Consider the following 20030-nt stretch of genomic DNA (forward strand, 5'->3'; position numbering starts at 1 on the left):
ATGACATAATGATACCTCTGGACATTGCAAAGGCATTTGCCCAGATACCACATGAAACTCTGCTATATATAAATTAGAACAACTGAGGATGGATACGAAGCTGGTGATTTGAATAAGAGGGTAAGTGATGGACAGATATGTATACAGTGATGTAAGTGGAATTTGAGTCTGAGTGAAGGCAAGTAACTGTCCTGTGGTACTTCGTTAGTATATCAATGATATAGGAAGTGATTTAAGGGAAAATATCAAGTTCTTTGCCAATGATGCAAAACTGGGAACAGCAAGTCAGATCATTTGAAGAAGATATAGAGATTCAGCAGGAGATTTAAATAGGCTGGCAATATGGACAAAGGATAACAGCTACTAGTTTAATAATGTGTCTGTCACATTCTGCCACTTCCAGATTAGTGTGGATTGGGAGTTGGGGATTGTTCATGATTTTTGCATATTTTTTTAGATGTACTTTGGGATGAAGAGATCACAAGCTCTACATGATGTATGCATTGATGGAATTGTTTAACATGAACTTAGGAATGACTGTGGACAGGGAATCGATGTTCAGAGTTATTTTGCAAAGGTGGCCAAAATAACTCATCAAGTTACTTGGATGTCGAAGACCACAGTGGTAGAGAGATAGTTATTATTTCCTTTTATCAGGCTTTTAAAAGACCATGACTGGACTACTGCATATAAATCTGATTGCCTGAATTCCTTGGTAAAGGGGGAATCTTGGAGAGGATCTAGAGCTAAGTAACCAAACCTGTGACAAATTCATGGAATTCTCTCTTTGAGGATACATTGATGGTCTGTGGGTTTCAAAGGCAAATTAATAGTCAAATAAAATATTTAATTTTTATTATTATTATTACGGGCAACTCCAGGGAGTCCTTAGACTCATCGAGGGAGGCCCAAAATCATGTTCATCACAACTATTCGACATTCATACAGTATCTATCATACCTCACCTTAAACTCATTCACTGTCACAGCATCCACCACAGACTTTGGCAGCCACTCATTCACCACTCTAAAAGTAAAGAACCCAGCTTTAACACCTTTACTAACCACACTTTTGCCCAGCTTCCATGGATGTCCTCTAGTCCTCCCACAACCAGCCCTGTTCTCAAAAATATCTTCTGAATTAATTTTATAGAAACCCTTCAGTAATTTGAATGTCTCAATCATATCTCCCCTCCTTTGCCTATCAACCAATTTTTGCAATGTACCCACAAATCCTCAACCTGTTCTCATAAGGTTCATTCCACAGACCTGCTATCATCTTGGTCACTCGCCTCTGGATCCTCTCAACCTCCCCATCAAGAAGAAACCTAGGTGACCAAATCTGAGCACAGTAGTCGAGATAGGGTCTTATCAAGGCTTGATACAAAGGAACAATAACATGCTTGTCAACGTATTCTTCAGCAACCAAGTGATTTGATACGAGCTGATTTGGCCACTTTTGCAATGTGCTCCTAAACTTCAACTCCTTATCCACCAACACTCCTAAATCTCGTGCCTCATCAATTTCCTGGAGTACAGTTCCACCAATGTAGTAAACTTCTGCTAATCTTTTCACCCCAAAATGTATAACCTTACATTTTGCCACATTAAATTGACATCCATTCTCCTTAGCCCAGACCTCCAATCTATCCAAATCATCCTGCAAAATTTTGACATCATCTGCATTCACTATTGCCCTACCCAACTTTGCATCATCGGCAAACAAATGAACTGTTCCTCTCAGATCCTTTCCTATATCATTAATGAACAAATTAAACAGCAGTGGTCCAAGAACAGATCCTTGTGGTACACCACTAGTCACAGACTGTCTTGTGGACTCTACTCCTGAATAAACCACTCTCTGATATCTCTCCGTCAACCACCCTCCTATCCATTTCACCAACCCTATATCCATCCCCATAGGCTGCATTTTACTGATCAGAATTCCATGTGGTATCCTGTCAAAGGCCTTAGCAGGGTCCACTAGAATCACTGTAAACCCATTACCCTTATCCAGTTCAACCGTCACTGTGTTATAATACATGAGCAAGTTACTGAGGCATGACCTACCCTTCACAATACCATGCTGTCCCCGATACAGTATCCCATTTTCATCTATCCAATCTTGTATTTTCCTCTCGACTATCTTCTCCAAGACGTTGATAACGATTCCTGTTATGCTGATTGGCCGGTAATTTTCAACAGCAGCCTCGGAACCACCTTTATGCAGTGGAACTATTTTACCCTCTTCCCCCCCCGGACTAACCAAGACCCGAGGTTCAAATTAAACAAAATGGTCAAGGGCACCGACAATTCTTTAGCCGCTTCACATACGACACGAGCTGGTATACTATTCAATCCCACAGATGTATTGACATTGAGGTTCTGTAATAGACTATTTACCTCTACTCCATTCATCACAATTCCAGTAAAAGCTGTTGGTTCTTCCATTCCTGCAATGTCACCACCTGGATGATAGACTCTTGCAAAGTGCTTGCTCAGTAATTCCACTATATCAACTGATTCAGTTACATCCCTACCCTCAGCATTTTTTAAAATCATTCTGCCATGAACATTTTTCCTTTTACTTGCAACATATTGAAAAAACTGTTTGGGATTCTCTTTAGCCTGCATGGCCAATTTTCTTTCATCATCCTCTTTTGCTTTTCTTACCACCCTTGTTACCTTCCTGGCCTGAGCTTTATACTGTTCCTGCACCTGCACCTGCTGGTCACCTCTCTCCTTAAATTCCCTCCACAATTGTTTCTCTTTTTGTAGCTTAAGCTTAATAGTGTTATTCATCCATTTAACCCCTACTTGATTTATTATTCGGACTCTTGGTATACAGTCAACCATTGCCTCTTGCATTGCCTTCTTAACCACCTCCCATGCACTATCAACATCCAGCCCTTGCAGTTTTACATGCCATGGCACTGAGCCAAGCAAACTCCTAAGCTTGTCATACTCACCAGCCCAGTAATTCCACATGTACCCTGTCTTAATTGTAATTCCACTCCATTAGCCACCTCCCAAGTCATGACCTTATGATCACTCTCACCAATTGGTGGCAACATGGTCATGTTCGTTACAGCCACATTCTCAGATGCAATTACTAGGTTAAGCACTCTCTGCCCCCTAGTATTTTCCACTACATGCTGTCGCAGATAGTTGTCCCTTAATAACCGCATAAAATCCAATTCCTTCCTCCCATGTGCCCTCTCCTCCTTCCAGTCAATGTTACCATAATTGAAATCACCCATAATAATTGCCCTCCTTCCACTCATTTCTTCTATTTGCCTATGCATACTATCCACACCATCTATTCCATCACCTGGTCTATAGCAGCACCCAATTGTATATTTTGTTATGCTAGACTCTATTTCACACCAAATAGCCTCAAATGTGCTCTTTTCTCTATCCTGCAGTTCAACTTCTATACTCCTTGGCTGCAACTCATCAGCTATCATCAATAACACTCCTCCCCTCTTTTCATTCTCCCTGTCCTTAATTATTTACTTATCGTATGAATATAGGGCAGGCATGTTTAAAATTAAATCAATCTTAAAGAACAGAACAGAATATATAAAATATAAGAGTAAACCATTATACAAAGTAAGACATCATTTGCATCATGATTTATGTTCGAATTCATCAGCCACCCAGCTGTCTTTGTTGATATGTTCACTAGGTCTGAGCATATCAACAAGCTGCATTCATACATAATATAAGTCAACTGAACTGGTGCTCCACAGCTACAACCTTGAGTCAGATTAATTAAAGGAGTGCAAGCATGCTGCACTCCTGCCTTAACTGCCTCAAAGACAGTTAAGTGTTCACCAGAGGCAACAAGGGAGGATGTAAGCCAGATGATCTCTTCTTTCCGAGCATTGGAAATATCAAATCCCTCAATGATCAGTTCTGAAGTTTTCAAGGAGGAGTGTCAAGATCCATGTCTGTCACATCCTGCTGACAGACATGGATCTTGACATGGACACGGACACACATGAACTATTTGCAGGAAGCAAATAGTTCATGTGTGTCCAGATCAGTGTAGATTGTGAGTTGAGGGATTGTTCATGATTTTTGTATAGTTTTTTAAAGGAAATGCTTCCTGCCTTAATATTGCTCAAAACTGGGAGGAAGCATAGTGGAGTCAGTTTGATTGTTCCTGACAATTCTCATACTGGTATTGAGTCGTGCATCCATCTGTGTGTGTGTGTGTGTGTGTGTGTGTGTGTGTGTGTGTGTGTGTGTGTGTGTGTGTGTGTGTGTGTGTGTGTGTGTTGTTCATCCACAGATTATTTTGCAGGGGCTATGGCTGCAGTCTGGAGCACCTCCACCATGTGCCAGCAAGTTTCTAAATGATGATGTTGTAGAATGCCAGTTTAGCAGCAAGTATTGTGAGATGCTGATGGAATGTGAAAGTCCTGATCAATGTGATACCTAGATATTTAGGGCTTCAGTTGTATTATTATTATTATTATTACCAAAGACCCCATGGAGTCAAAGACTCATCTAGGAGGTCCTTTTATCATACACACAACTCATCATTCCATGCTTTAAACACACTCAAATTTTCTGCAAACACCATACACCCAGGCAAGGCATTCCAATCATTCACAACTCTGCATGAAAGAAACCTGCTTCTCAATCCCCTACTCGCACCCTCTTTATACAGTTTCCAGGGATGACCTCTGGTTCTCCCCCTGATCTCTCACAATTTTCTGTAGAACCTGTCCAGCATTGATCATATAACAACCCCTTACTAACTTGTAGTTCTCTATCATATTTCCTCTCTTCTTCCTGTCCACCAGACTGCAAGTTGCATCTTCTCAATCTTTCCTCATATTCAACATTCCAGAGGTTAGAAACTACCTTAGTCAGTCGCCTCTGGACCCTTTCCAACAACTCTTCGTCCTTCTGAAAAACAGGTGACCAAATCTGGGCACAATAAATCATGTGCATCCTAATCAAAGCCTTATACAATGGAACAAGAATCTTCCTACTTCTACAAGTCAGTGTCCTCCGCATCATTCCCAGAAGACGTCGTGTTGTCTTCACAATTTTCGCTATGTGTCCCCTAAATTTCAGGTCCTTATCCACTATCACAGTGCTTCCCAAACTTATGGATGTCAGGGTCCCCTTTGGAAAAATTAAAATATTTCACAGTCCCCCTCGAAAAAAAATAGTAATACAGACATATATTATTATAATATTTATAGTATTTATATTCAATGCAAAACATACACACTGAATACTACAAAAATCAAATGCAAATATTACATTATTAGCATCTTACATACACATTTGACATGCCACATTATCTCATATTTTTATATTATATTGTTATTGAACATTTGCAGTACAAGCACATGAAAAGTAAAACGATTAGTAATAAAAAAAGAATTAAAAACATAAAAGAAGTTTAATAACAATTTAATATGATGAATGTGTTTCAATACTGCTACACCAATATCAGGTAGAATATTTGTAAGTGCAATTCTTAGATTTCTGCTTTGAAATGAAACTTATATGAACAAGCATATATTTATTAATATTCATTAAGCACCGAAATACGCAGGAAGCAAAATTTGTGAACGCGCACCAATGTGTGATTTTTTTCCATTAAAATATAAAAAATAACAAAAAAAGAAATAAAAAATAATAAAAATTAAATGAGTTTCTTTTAAGATAAAAAAATCTACTTAGTCTTAAAAGATTTTAAATTTGTTTTCATTATTTCATGGCCCCCAAGGGGGGGGGGGTGGCCTACAGTTTGGGAAGCGCTGCACTATCACCTCCAACCTGGGACAGTATATCCTCACCAAGCATAAATTCTGCATTCCATTCTTGTTTTACAAATTTTAAAACCTTACATTTTGCAACATTGAACTTATATCCCCATTCTCGAGCCCAATCACTCAATTTATTTAAGACTTCTTGTAAGGCCACAACATCTTTTCTACTTGTCATGGTTCGTCCCAACTTTGCATCATCTGCAAACAACTGAATATCTAAATCCAAATCTTCTCCAATATCATTAATATACAAGTTAAAAAGCAATGGCCCTAAAACAGACCCCTGAGGCACACCACTAGTAACTTTTCTTTTCCTGGATGTCGCTCCCCCATACACAACTTGTTGATACCTATCAGATAGCCAGTCACCAATCCAATGCACCAATCTAATATCCAACCCCATCTGCTCTAGTTTGACCATCAACTTATCATTCGGAAATCTATCAAAAGCCTTCTCCAATGCAAAATATAAGTATATTACTGTGTATCCTTCTCCTCTGTCCATGGAAGCAGTCACCTTATTGTAATAAGTAAGTAGATTACTAAAACATGACCTCCCTTTAGCAAATCCATGCTGTCCATCAGAGATGAAACCATTGTTGTCAACCCAATTCTGGATCCTAGTTCTCACAAGCTTCTCCAACAACTTATGTACAACATCTGAAACACAGATAAGCCTATGGTTTGATGCTTGAGTTCAACCACCTCCTTCCACTCCTTAGGAACTTGACCCAGTGCAAGAATCGTATAAAAAAAATATGTCAAGGCAGGCGATAACTCCCTGGCACATTCCTTCAGAATACGTGTCGATATATTATCAACTCTCCATACACCTCTTGCTCACAGTAAGTCTCTCTTCCCCATTATCAACTGCTCTCAATCTCTCCATGAAGTCACATTCACAAGAATGAAAGTCCTTTATGAACTGCTCATTAAGTATCTCCACCACACCTTCTGCAACAGCTGTCTTTATACCATTTTCTCCAATCAATGCCATCCTTCCATAATCATTCTTTCTTTTGCTGGCTACATATCGAAAGAACTCATTAGGATTCTTTTTGGCTTCATTAACTAACTGCTGTTTATACCCCTCTTTAGCTACCCTCACCAACCAAGTCACCTGCCTTGCCTGGTCTTTGTAGACCTTATGGAATTGGTTATTTCCACTTCTCTTATGCCCTTTTTCTCTGTATCGCATGCTTAATCTCTTTATTCATCCATCTCACACCTACCTTATTTAACCTTCTCTTCCTTGGAATACATTTAGACATTGCATCTACTAGACAGTTTTTGAAAATCCCCCAAGCTGCACTGATCTCTTTTCCAGCTGTTGGAAGTTTATTTTGTACTTGGTTAGACTATAATAAATTTAGTTTAATCCTTTATCCAAGTATAAGCAAAGTTTGCACCTGAAAATGTCTTCAGGACTGAGGTAAGGTAGTGCAACACTAGGCAACTCTAAATCCAGAGTAATTCAATAATAAGGTGGCACACCTGTTGGCAACTCCTATAGGTAAATATGACCTCTCCTATTGCTTCTGCCTTTGTATCTCCACGTTTGGGTATGTCTCCCACTGATGAGACCTCAATAAAGGGCAAAACTGGTCTGGGTAGTGGCCCTTCCCTTAATGCATAGCAGTATACATGTCCACAAGGAGATGTACTTTGCATTATGGAAGATACTGAGACAAGGAGCGATGAGAGCTTGGTCCACCTTTGCTCGAAGTTGCCTGGTGTTGCACTACTTTACTTCAGTCCTGAAGATATTTTCAGGTGCAGACTTTGTTTGCTTACACTTAGATAAAGGATTAAACTAATTTTATTATATTCTTTTCCAGCTAACTCCTCATTCCATGCTACAACTGCAAGCTATATCCTGAGCTCTTCATAATCATCCCTGCCCCCCCCCCCCCCTGTAGTTCCACATATACCCTTTTCTTACAGAGGTCCTCACACTGCTGGCAACCACCCAGGTAATCACCTCATGGTCACTCTCACGAATTGGTGGGTGATTTGACACTTCATTTATAATTACATCCTCTGATGAGATTACCAAATCCAAGACCCTCAAATCCTCGTTTGCATTCTGTTACTTACTGTCTGAGGTAGTTATCCCTCAAAAACTCAAGAAACTCATTTTGTTTACTTCCAGTTGCTATCTCATCATTCCAGTCTATATTGATATAATTAAAATCACCCATAATGATCACTCTTTTCTTATTTGCTGGGCTAATTTGATTATACATTTCAAAGTCACTACCATCCACATTTCCTGGTTTATAACAACACCCAACCAAGTATTTCATTCCATTCACCTCTATCTCACACCATACTACCTCAAAACCACTGGCACCATTTCCGTCTTGCATCTCTACTTTGTTTGGACATAACTCTTTCTCTGTCATCAATAACACTCTCCCTCCCTTTTTACTCATTCTATCCTCACGAAACACATCATACTCTTCCATCTCTATTCCTGACAGGAGGTCGTTCTCATCTAACAATGTCTCACTTATTCCTACAATTTTTGGGTGTACAGACTCAATTAGTGCAACCATTTCATCAGCCTTATTTCTTTCACTTCTAGCATTTGTATGCAAATACAACAGCTCATTCCTGGATCTACAGCTAGTTCCACTGATACCACTCATTCGATGTGATCTCTCCATCTCCATGCTCGACTGGGGCCATGGGGCCATTTCCTTTCTGCTTATTCATTTTAGAACCCCCTTCAATTCCAACTGTTTCCTCTTGATCCCCGGTCATCCCAATCCTTTCCTGTCTACACGTGCTCTCATATCCTCTTTGAGCACCACCTTTCTCACGCTGTGTACCCCTGTCCACCTGGAGCCTCCCTGTTTCCCTGTTCATCTTGCACACCCATTCTCTCATTTTCCATATTCATGCTGCTCTCTTCCTCATTCATAACCACACCTTCAGTCTCTCCTGCTCTTCCACATCACTTCCCACTTGATCTGATTCATTTTCTGTACTCATTATTTCTCTACTTTCTAGCAGCATTCTCTCCAGGCAACTCACACCATAACCACTTAAATGCAGTCCATTGCTCCCATACAGTTCACTTCATCCTTCAAACTCATTCCACACATTAACAAATTGTACTGTCCTCTCCTCACACATTTCAGCCAACATATCATTCGTAATCCTTGCTCTCTGCCTCATCTCACCACAGTCATACCTAGGCAACATGCTTACTACCCGTCCTGTCACACTATTCTCTTTTATCCATCTAATCAGCCTCCTGATATCCATTCTGATGTGCTCTTTGTCCTCTGTCAAGTCATTTGTACCCATTAAAACCATCAACTCCTTTGCTCGCTCCCTCCTCATATCTAATGCCTCAATCACTCTACTCATTTTACAGCCTGGAAACATACCTTGTGCATCCTCTCATCCAGCACACCTTTAATAATGGAATCGCCATACAACGCCACTCGCTTGTCTTTCGTAAATGCACTTCAGTATTTGACTGCTCATCTCAATTTTGAGTTTCTTGTGGGCCTGTTTATGATGGAAGTGAAAACTAGAGATCTCTGCTTTATTTAGGTTTGGCCATAATCTCCATTCCTTAAAATAGGTACTTAGCATAGTTAGATCTCTTGTGCACGTATGTGTGTGTGTGTGTGTGTGTGTGTGTGTGTGTGTGTGTGTGTGTGTGCACGAGCTCTGTCGCTTTTATTCGTTGATCTGAGTTGCTATTGCCAGGTTATTGTCATAAGTCAATTTCCTGGAGATGGTAGAGGGCAAATCATTAATGTAAACATTGAGGAGTGGCAAGGTCAGGACCTAATCATGGGATAGACCATTATTCAATTTATAGAACCTGAACATGAAAGATGCGAGTGGTGAGGCAGTTTTTAAGAGATAGTACAACATTTTGCATGGTATTATACGCAGTAACTTATGAACCATGCCCTGCCTCCACACAGTGTCATACGCAGTTATGAGGCTGTTATGTTTTCAATCATGTTTGAAAGCTAGTTTCTAAGTGTTGTAAGAGCAAGCAATTGGTCAACACAGCTACACCCTTGTGTAAATCAAGTCTGTTTCTATGGGGATGTGTTTTTTGATTAATGTGCTTATACGGTTATTAATGAGTCTTTCTAAGATTTTATAGAACAGTGGTGGCGAACTTTTTTACGTGCGCATGCGAAAAGTTTACAAATCAAGTTGCTGACGTGCTGGGCAGTTTTTAATAGGAGAAAAATTAATAGAAAATTAATTAATTTATTTATAATATATATATATATATATATATATATATATATATATATATTTTTTTTTATAAATAATATTTTATTTTATTTATATTTATTTATATATAAATTTATATTATTATTCAGTGTAAAATTGATTATTGTATTATTAAATTGATTTTACTGATGTTGGTTTGAAAAAAAAAAACAGTAGTGAAAAAATATTCATGCATTGTAACTCACCATAGAAGTCAGCTGAGCATGGGAAGCAGCAGTAGGATGTCAACTTGTCAGCGAAATGCTTATTGTATTTGCTCGAATATTACTTGCCCTCACATATAACTTGCACCCCTGATTTTGCTTTATAAAAAAACACATTAAAAAGTTTTGTATATACCTCGCACATGAAAAATGTTTAAACAGGTTCATGTCGAAGCGATAGTAACTCGCTCCCCATGATAACAATACGCCCTTCCCAACAGCCATTGTACTGCAGATGCAAGAAAAGCAAGTAGTTATATTGTATCCGTGAATAAGGTACAGAGCCTTTTGCAGTCTGTGTAATATATTTCTCAACAAATAGTGCAATTACAGAGAGCTGGAATAAAAATGGCACTAACTAATGAATCACATGTCCCCCTCTCACTGAAATTGTGCTGTATAGACATAAGCAAAACTATATGTAATTTTTTCAATTACATGAAATAAGTGTTTGTTTTATTACATTTGAAATTCTCGATGTCATTATGGCAGATCACAAAGGCTAACTTCAAATAAAATTCTACCAAGAAGTGAAACATGCCATATAATGGGTGTGTGAGTTAGTCTGCCAGCGCAAACCAGCAGCGATAAAATTCAACCAAGGGTTGAAACTCTGTGTGAGTTGAGCTCACCAGTAATGAGAAGTTCCATCGGAATGATAACATATTTCTTAGTGAATGTCATAACAACATTCACTAAGAAATTAGTGAATGTTGTTATGACAGTTTCAGATGTTATAGAATTCGGTTGAAGAGAATTAGCATTTCAAATCAACAATTGTTGGTTGTCTTTGGGTCGCGTGATCTTTTGTTAATACCACACCAATCATATTGGAGTGGTATTAACACACCAATCATATTGCACGTCTTCATAGTTGCTCTCTCATGTAAAACAAAATTTAACTTGTACATATTGTAATAATTAAAAAAAAAGTTGAATAATTTATAAGCATATAAAACGATATCACTTGTAAATCGTTGGCATGCCACCTCTGGCACGCGTGCCACAGGTTCACCATCTAGGTTATAGAAGAAGTTAAGCACTCTTATCAGGCTTTATAAAGCTATTATTTAAGAATGTTTAAAGGCATTTGGTAGTTTACTATTAGCAAGGAGGTTTGAATACAAATGGTGGAGCCCATGCTCTAGCTACTTTCCCAAACATGGTTAGCAAACTTCGATGGTGAATAAAAGTTGAGCAGCTCTCATATGTGAACTATAGACTAAAATACACACAAACATTATTCAAGAAAAAATGAAAGAGTTTGAGAACAGGAAACAAACCTTGAAGATTCAGTGGCAAGGCCTGAAGAAAATATTAATTGATTCAGCCAGAGAGGCATGTGGTGAGGTTGTTTGCAAGGATAAAAAAATCAGAACTCTGTGGTAAACATAGGAAGTTAAGGAGGCAGTGAAGGAAAAAAAAAAAACACATCAAAAGTTCCTGGCAAATAAGTCAGCTTGTGAATTTAGAGAATACAGAGACAAATGTAAGAAAACTAAACACTGTGTAAAATTAGCTAAACAAAAGTCATGGGATGACTTTGGTAAGAGCATAGAAAATAAATATCAAGAAGGTGGCAAGATATTCTGGAGGTTGTTGAAGAAGCTCAGAAATGGAGGAAAGAGTGCTGCAAATGGAATTAGAGATGATAAAGGTGACATGAAAACTGGAGAAAAATATATCCTTCTTGTACGGAGTAATTACTTCAAAAAATTTCTAAATGAAACAATCAGTGACAGCATAGTGGTAAAAAACATAAAAAACACTGATCAGGCATTCAATCAGGTATCAGGTATACATACCCATACTTGAAGTAGAAAAAGCCATCAAAAACCTAAAATGTGGAAAGGCAGCTGGAGTAGATGATATTCAACCAGAAATGCTCAAGTATTGAGGCATAAAAGTCTTACAGGCTGCACTGCATAGTTCATAAGCCTAGATGGAGGGACGAATTCCAGATGATTCAAGTAGAGCTGCCATAGTACACATCATCATCATACGTATCAAGGATTTAGGCCTAGCATGGCCTGTTCCGGCCTTAGAAGTCATTGTTGAATCGTTTAAGAGGACGTCCTGGTTTTCTTTTTCCTAATGGCTTGTACTTTAAGGCTTATTTTGGTAATCTTTCTGTTTTCATTCTTTGAACGTGTTCCATCCATTTATGTTTATATTTTTTAATTTTTTGTATTACTGGTTCTTGGTTTAATTCTTTCATAATATCTTCATTTCTTTTGTGATGAAATAGGGTATACTTTGCAGTTTTTCTCATAAACTTCATTTCTGCTGTTGTTAATCTTTGTTTGTCTTTTTGTTTTATTGTCCAGATTTTGCTTCCATACATTAAGACTGGTAAGGCTAATGTATTGTATACTTTTAGCCTGGTTTCTTTTTGAACTAGGTTTGGTTTAAATATAGAGTTAATTACACTTGTTATTTTTAAATATTTTGCAATTTTTACGTTTATATCTTTTTCATTTTCATATGTGATCATACATCCTAGGTAGTTAAATGAATTCACCTGTTCTAAGATCTTGTTATCTATTACTATTTTAGTTCTTGCTGGATCTTGTCCTTTAAAGGCCATAGTTTTTGATTTTTCTGTTGATATTATCATACCATAATCTTTGGATATCTCATTTAGATTTAAAATAGCTTTCTGCAAGTTATCTTCAGAATTTGTAATTATTATTTGGTTGTCTGCAAAGAGGAGAGTGTTTAAGTTAACTGTAGGTGAAAGTTTAATTCCTCGATGTAAATTTTTACTCCATTTTATTATTATTTCATTTAAGTAGATATTAAAAAGAGTTGCTGAGAGGGGACATCCCTGTCGGACCCCTTGGTTTATCTCTCTTGTATATGATAGCTCGTGATTTAATCTTATTTGTATTTGATTATTTTCATATATACTTGTGATAGCTTTTAGGATATTATTTGGTATTTGTCTTTCTTTTAATATGTTAAATAATATGTTTCTTTTAACTTTGTCAAATGCTTTTTCAAAGTCAATGCAATATGTGTTTTCAAATTATATTCTCTTCTTTTCTCTACTATTAATTTTAGGCAAAAGGCTGGGTCTATACATGATTGTCCTTTTCTAAATCCATTCTGTACCTCTAGAATAAAGTTTTCAGAATATTTCATTAGTTTGTTATTTAAGATTCTGCTATATATTTTGTAACAGGAATTTAGTATACTGATACCTCTATAGTTTTTAGGGTCATCTCTATTACCTTTCTTAAAGATAGGAATCACAATTGCTTTTTTCCATTCTATTGGGGAGATACCAGTTGAGTAAATTTTATTTAAAAATAATAAGAGTCTTCATTTGAATCTTGTTCCTGCGTATTTATATGGTTCTGAACCTAGCTTATCTTCTCCAGGTGATTTTCCGTTTCTTGTTTCTTTCAGGCTGATTTCTAATTCTTCTTCAGTTATTTCCTTTTCATTTTCGTTAATTGTTTGCCAGTGGTCTTTTTTAAAATATCTGTCTGTCCACAGTTCTGTGTAGTAATTTAGAAATTCTTCTAATTTCAATTCAGTGTTTCATTTTATGTTTTCTTTGGTATCTGCATTTAGGTGTTTCAAAATCTTATATACATTGGGTCTTATTTTATATAAATCATGTTCTAAATTAGAAACAAATTTATTCCATGATTCTCTATGTCTTTTTCTGACTTCTCTTTTAGCTATGGCTCTTATTCTTTTATATTCTATTTCATCTTCTACTCTTTTACTGCTTAACCATTTGTGATAGGCTTCTTTTTTCTTTTTAATTATTTCTTTGATTGTGTCATCCCAGATCTTCAGTTTTTTTCTTTTATTGAATTTTTTGGTCTTTCCTAAGCTTTCATTTGCTGCTGCATTTAGTATCATTTTTATATTAAGCCATTCTATTTCTATTTCTTCATTTTGTTTTATTTTATCTAAATATTGGTTAATACTTTGTTCATATAGCCATTGTACATTTGTGTCATTCAATAGTCTACTTTTATAAACAAATGTTTCAATTTTTCTTTCTGTTCTTGTTACTTGTAGCCATTTAGGTGGTAATCTTAATTTTATTTTAACAAGGAAGTGGTCACTGCTTATTTCATATCCTCTGTGAACTCTAACATCTAGTGAAAATTTTGATGTCTTTTCATTTAATATGAAGTAATCTAATATTGATTTCCATCCTCTTGCTGCCCAAGTATATTTATGTATGTCTTTATGTTTATAGAAGGAATTCATTATTTTTAGGTTATTATAAACTACAAAGTCAATCAATTTTTTACCATTTCTGTTTAGAGACCCATACACAAAAATGGAAATAAATCTGTATGCGAGAATTACAGAGGCTACTGAGTGTTCCTGGTAAGATTTATGCACATATACTTTAGAAACGGTTGAGAAGGATTGTGGAAGTGTAGCTTGGTGAAGAACAAGCTGGATTCAGGCCAATTAGAGGCTGTCAGGATCAGATCTTCACTTTACGACAAATAGTTGAGAAAGAATGGGAATATAACAGAGATCTATATTTAAGTTTTGTATATCTGGAAAAGGCAAATGACAAGGTGCCAAGAGAGAGAGAGAGAAGCTATTCAAAACCCTATAGTTGTATGGTGTCAACACAACTATATCTATTACATATCTATTACAACAGTTATACTTCCAAATAAATCCGCAACGTCTGCAAGATTCCCTGACTAATTGAATAACTGTTGTAATAGATATGGTAGAAAGGTCAGCAATAACAGACAAGGACAATGAAAATAAGCAGAAGCATTGAAAATATCAACTGCATTGTGAATGGAGAACCTATAGAACAAGTAAAACATTTCAGCTACTTAGGAACGAATTTTAGTGAAGATGGTAAATTAAATCTGGAAATAGACAACAGAATCAACAAAGTTGGTATGGTAGGAAGTCAACTGAATAAATTTATATGGAATAAGAGAGAAATTATAACACTAAATTATCTATACAAGACAGTGTTAGAACCTATTTTAACTTATGGATCTGAGAGCTGGTTTAGAAATAAAACACTTGACCAAAGACTAGAGACCACAGATATAAAAGTCCTGAGAAAGATTAGATGCATAAAGGATGGCATAAATGGCAATATCATATTAAAAATGAGGATATTAGGAAAGAACTTGACATTGTTCACATCCATGAATGTGTTAGCAGAGCTAATCTCAGGTGGTATGGTCACTTAAACAGAATGAGAGAGGAAAGATTAGCAAAACAAGCATTCTCTGCCAGCTTGGCAGAGAACACTCTGTTCCAGAGGAAGACCAAGATATAGGTAGATCGATACAGTAAAAAGTGCCTTAGAAGACAGAAATATAAGAACTTATAATGTTGGAGTCTTGACAGGTAACAGATTGATTTGAAGGAAAATTGTAGATAGGAAGTTAGTAATGATGTAAGGTTTTCATGTAGTACAATCATATCCGGTACATCTCCTTGTGAGGGTACATGTCAGAAATTTGATGATGAACTTCGATGGCATGTTTCATGCCATCTGAACCAGCAGCGCTTCCACTACTAGTAGCATCAATTGCTTAATCAGTTTTGTAAAGGTTGAAAGGGTGAGAAAATTCTGACTCCATGATGGCTTCATGCTTTGCCCAATCCAGTTGCACATTTAACATTTCTAGTATGTTCCTTAGTATGTTAAATGGTTTGATATTTGATTTGGATGTATTTGTATTTTCTTGACACTTAGAGTTGAAGCAGTTGCTAGTTTTTGTAGTCATGTTCAGACATGATTGCTAGAGTGCCTGAAGTACATGTTCTATATGGCTGACTACCATCTTTCTCTTCTTGCTATGTTCAGGTTTTCGAGATATTCCCCAGATATCTCTTGTGAGTGGCTGGTTTGAAATTCATCATATATAATCTTGGTGTATATATGATCCAACAGGTAATATATTCCTTTTGGTATCCTCTTGGGATACAATGTCGGGATGCAGTGAGGACTGCTTCCACAAATCTATTATAGTTGTCCTGCTCACACTTAATGAATTATACAACATCTTTGAGTTATCTCTTAAAGATGCTTCAATTTGCTTTCCAGAAGTTCCATCTCAGGAGGGGCATCAGTTAGTTTAGTGGAATTCTCAGGCCTACCTGGTGGTGTTGTGCTTTGGAAAAGCTAAGGAGTACTTGTCAGGTTACAGGGACTGGCATCAGTTCGCTGTCAGTAGTAACAAGCATAGATCAGTGTTGTTATCAATATTCCACCATTCAGAGTGAAAGATGCCTAGTTGTTTGGCCTCAAAGACAAGTTGCAAATTATTTATATCTGCCCAATATATGAGGGATTTTCCATTTGTAACTATTCTTATACTTCCACTATGTATGCTGACTATTAAAATCACCTACATATATTGCAGTTCATATAGGGGTAAAACTGTCTGTGGCCAAGATGTACTGGGAGGATTTGTAGACATAGGCAGAAAGGAAGAAATATGATAGAAACATATAAGTTGTTAAAGGAGTTTTATAGAATTGACATAGTAGACTTTTTTTCAATACATGCCAAAAAGATAGAGAACAAAGGGTCATTCACCCATGGAAATTGTGAAAGAGTTGGCTTGCAAGATTATTTGGGCTAAATTTTTTTGCTTCAAGTGGTTGTCAGTGTGTGGAATGAGCTGTTAGAGGAAGTTATGAGTGTCAGTTCATGAGTTCAAGAAGTATATAGCTATTGTGTGAATAAAGGCTAATATCTGCCTCCTGCAATGAGTGTCTCTGTGGAGATGCTCAAGAAAATAATAATAATAATATCTGTCATCTGCCAATGGTTTTTTAAGTTGATTAAATTTTTTTTACATGATGAAGCAGCATGGAGGGGGGGGATTTAACAAGGAAAAAAATCCCCCTTCTCATCCTCTCTCTCTCTTTTTTTTAAAGGCTCAATGGCCTGTCACAGTGAAATATCTTGCCTTTGTTTGGAACTTCATTAATACTATTATAAAGTATAATAGTATTAATTAAATTAATACCTATCTCCAGTGTCCACTATACTGATAAATCGCCTTAGCTGATTTGCCTATTTTGCAGAATGAAAAGTCCTGATACATCCTTGATGGGTTTCAAATCAAAGTCTTTCCAACCACAGAGCATCATCAATACTAACTGTGCTACACAAGCACTCAGTAATAAGATTAACATCCCTAAATGCAAGTACTAACTCTTTGAGGTGAAAATTTACTAACAAATGCTCCTCATATTCTAGATATGATTTAAACCCAGGTCTTTCTAATTGAAGTGCATATGGTTTGTTCCACTTCTGTTATGTAACCACGAGTAATATTTAGCAACAGTATCATACCTATTATAGAGACAAACAAAGATTAAATATATATATTTATAATTTATTTAAAGATTAAATATATACTTTAATGTTATTTAAATAAAGCGAAGTGTAATGAAATGAAAACACTTCAACTGGGGGGGGGGAACTCTTCTCTTCATATGATTATATATTTATAGAAAACTTATGATATATAATCTACCATCAAATATCAACATTTCTATTAGATAAAATGATTACTTTTGAAGTCTCAGAAATCCAATAGCTTAACCACCAGTTGTTAAAAGCCACATTAGATGCCTGTAGAAGAAACAAGGTAAACATCATACCAGCTACTACAAAACCACCACAAGCCTGTATAAAACCATTGTATGTGTGATAGGAAACCCTTCCAATGCTTCTTTCATTTCCTTCTGTGATATCTGTAGAAGAGGCATATCATTTTAAATAAGGTTAAGAGTGAAAGTCTAAAGTTTAATTTCTAAATGTCATTTCTAGAAAAATTATTATTATTACTGTTAAAAGAGTTATCATTCTGTTGTATGAGACCCTGATCAGACCATACTTAAACTACTGTTCTCAGATTTGGTCCCCAGGATTTGAATGGGATAAATTAACTTTGGAGAGGATACAGAAGCAGATAACAAAGATGGTTTCAAGACTGTACAATGTCAGTTACGAGGATCGACTAAAGGAATGAGGACTGCAAAGTTTGGTGCAAAGAAGAAAGAGAGGTGATATGATTCAGACTTTTAAACTGTTGAGAGGCAGTTACAGGGTAGATGTTGGGGGTTCTTCCACTTGGTGGAACGGCAGGAAGGTGCGATGACAACCATCCCTGGAAGTTACGAAAGGAAGCTGTGAGCAAGGTGAGGAGTGGTTTCTTTGCATGGAGAGTGGTTGAACCGTGGAGTGCACTGCCTGAGAGAGTTTATCTTCATAAACTCTCTCTCTTCATGCGTACAGTGTGGCCAAACCATCTCAGTTGTTGTTTTCTAATTTTTTTCTATTATCTTTTTATACAATAATTCTTGTCTGACTGTGCTGTTTGTTTTCTTTTCTATCCAACTTGTTCTAATTATTTTTCTTAAGCATTTCATTTCAAATGCCAGCAGTTTTTTCTCCTCTCTTTTCTTAACTGTCCATGCTTCTGAGCTCCATAGATGACTGTTGGTATAATTATTGATTCATATAATTTAATTTTGGCTTGCTTAGATATCTTGTTTGTTTTCCAGATTACAGATTTTCTTTAATTTTCCCATGGTGGTCCATCCTATTGCTATTCTGTGTTTGATTGTTTTGAGTTCATCTATTGTTTCTGTTAGTTTTGATCCAAGATATATGAAATTGTCTACTTGTTCTATTTGTTCTCCGTTTAGGGTGGCTGAGATGGTAGTTCTGTTCCTTCCTATTTTCATCACTTTTGTCTTTTGTATATTTATTGTCATGTCATATGTTTTACAGGAGATCATCTGCATATTTGATATTATTTATGTTTAAACCACTGATATTGATTCCAGGCTCATTGTCTACAACTTCGTCTAGATATATGTTGAGTAGGCATGGGGATAATTGGCATCCTTGCATTACTCCTTTTTGGACCTCTATGGGTTCTGTTGTGAGTGTGTCCTTTTTAATTATTGCATTTGTCTTAGAGTAATATTTTATCAGAAACTGTATTATATATTTGTCTATTGCTTTTTCTAGTAGAACTTTAAGAAGGATTTCTCTGTTTGATGCTATCGAAAGCTTGTTTAAAGCCCACAAAACAACAATATAGTTCTTTATGGTCTTCCCAGCTAAGCTCTGCTAGTTGGTGCAATGTGAAAATCTGGTGTATTGTTGAATAGTTTCCTAGGTAACCAGCTTGTTCTATGCCTATCAGTTCTTCATAGGTGTTTTATAATCTATTTTGTATAATTCTTACGAATATTTTATAGGTGTGGGAGAGTAAATTCATTGGTCTGTAATTTCTGCAGTCTCTTTTGTCTCCTTTCTTGTATACTAGGATGATCTTTCCAGTTCTCCAGTCATCTGGGATCTCTCCTGTTTGTAGTATTTATTGAATAGGGTTGTTAAATATTCTATTGATGTGCTGCCTCCATATGACCACAGTTCAGTAGGTATAATATCAATGCCTGGTGTTTTATTGTTTTTCATCTGTTTTATTGCATATTTAACCTCTTCTTGTAAAATTTTTGGGTGGTTGTTATTTTTTTCTATTGTCGGCATTGTGGTTTTGTTTCCTTGGTGAAAGACAGTCTTAAAATGGTTTGACCAGTTTTTCTTATATCTTCAATATTCCCAGTTTTGGTCATCTTGTTGTTTATCATTGTTACTGCTTTTGCTGAGAATTCCTTTGTAATTTCTCTTATAGGTTCATGGAAGAGTTTTAGGTTGTTTTGTTGGTATGCTTCTTGGCATTTCTTAGTTTTTTCTTCTAACCATT

At 36.4% G+C, this 20030-nt stretch overlaps 1 protein-coding gene across 4 annotated transcripts in view; it reads right to left on the minus strand.

Annotated features, from left to right (window-relative positions):
• The window catches only part of LOC150102874 (ATP-binding cassette sub-family C member 5-like), a 1133802-nt gene that overhangs the window by 384879 nt on the left and 728893 nt on the right, over positions 1-20030 (minus strand). For all 4 annotated transcript variants that reach the window (XM_090397917.1, XM_090397915.1, XM_090397916.1 and 1 more), the window contains one exon: positions 17822-18003. In XM_090397917.1, the coding sequence (XP_090254043.1) occupies positions 17822-18003 (182 nt within the window). The remainder of the gene's footprint in view (positions 1-17821; positions 18004-20030) is intronic.

This window comes from Typopeltis vanoorti, chromosome 9 (assembly GCF_054136105.1).
Source record: "Typopeltis vanoorti isolate ZY-2024b chromosome 9, IOZ_Tvanoo_1.0, whole genome shotgun sequence".
In the NCBI taxonomy this organism is placed as follows: domain Eukaryota; kingdom Metazoa; phylum Arthropoda; class Arachnida; order Uropygi; family Thelyphonidae; genus Typopeltis; species Typopeltis vanoorti.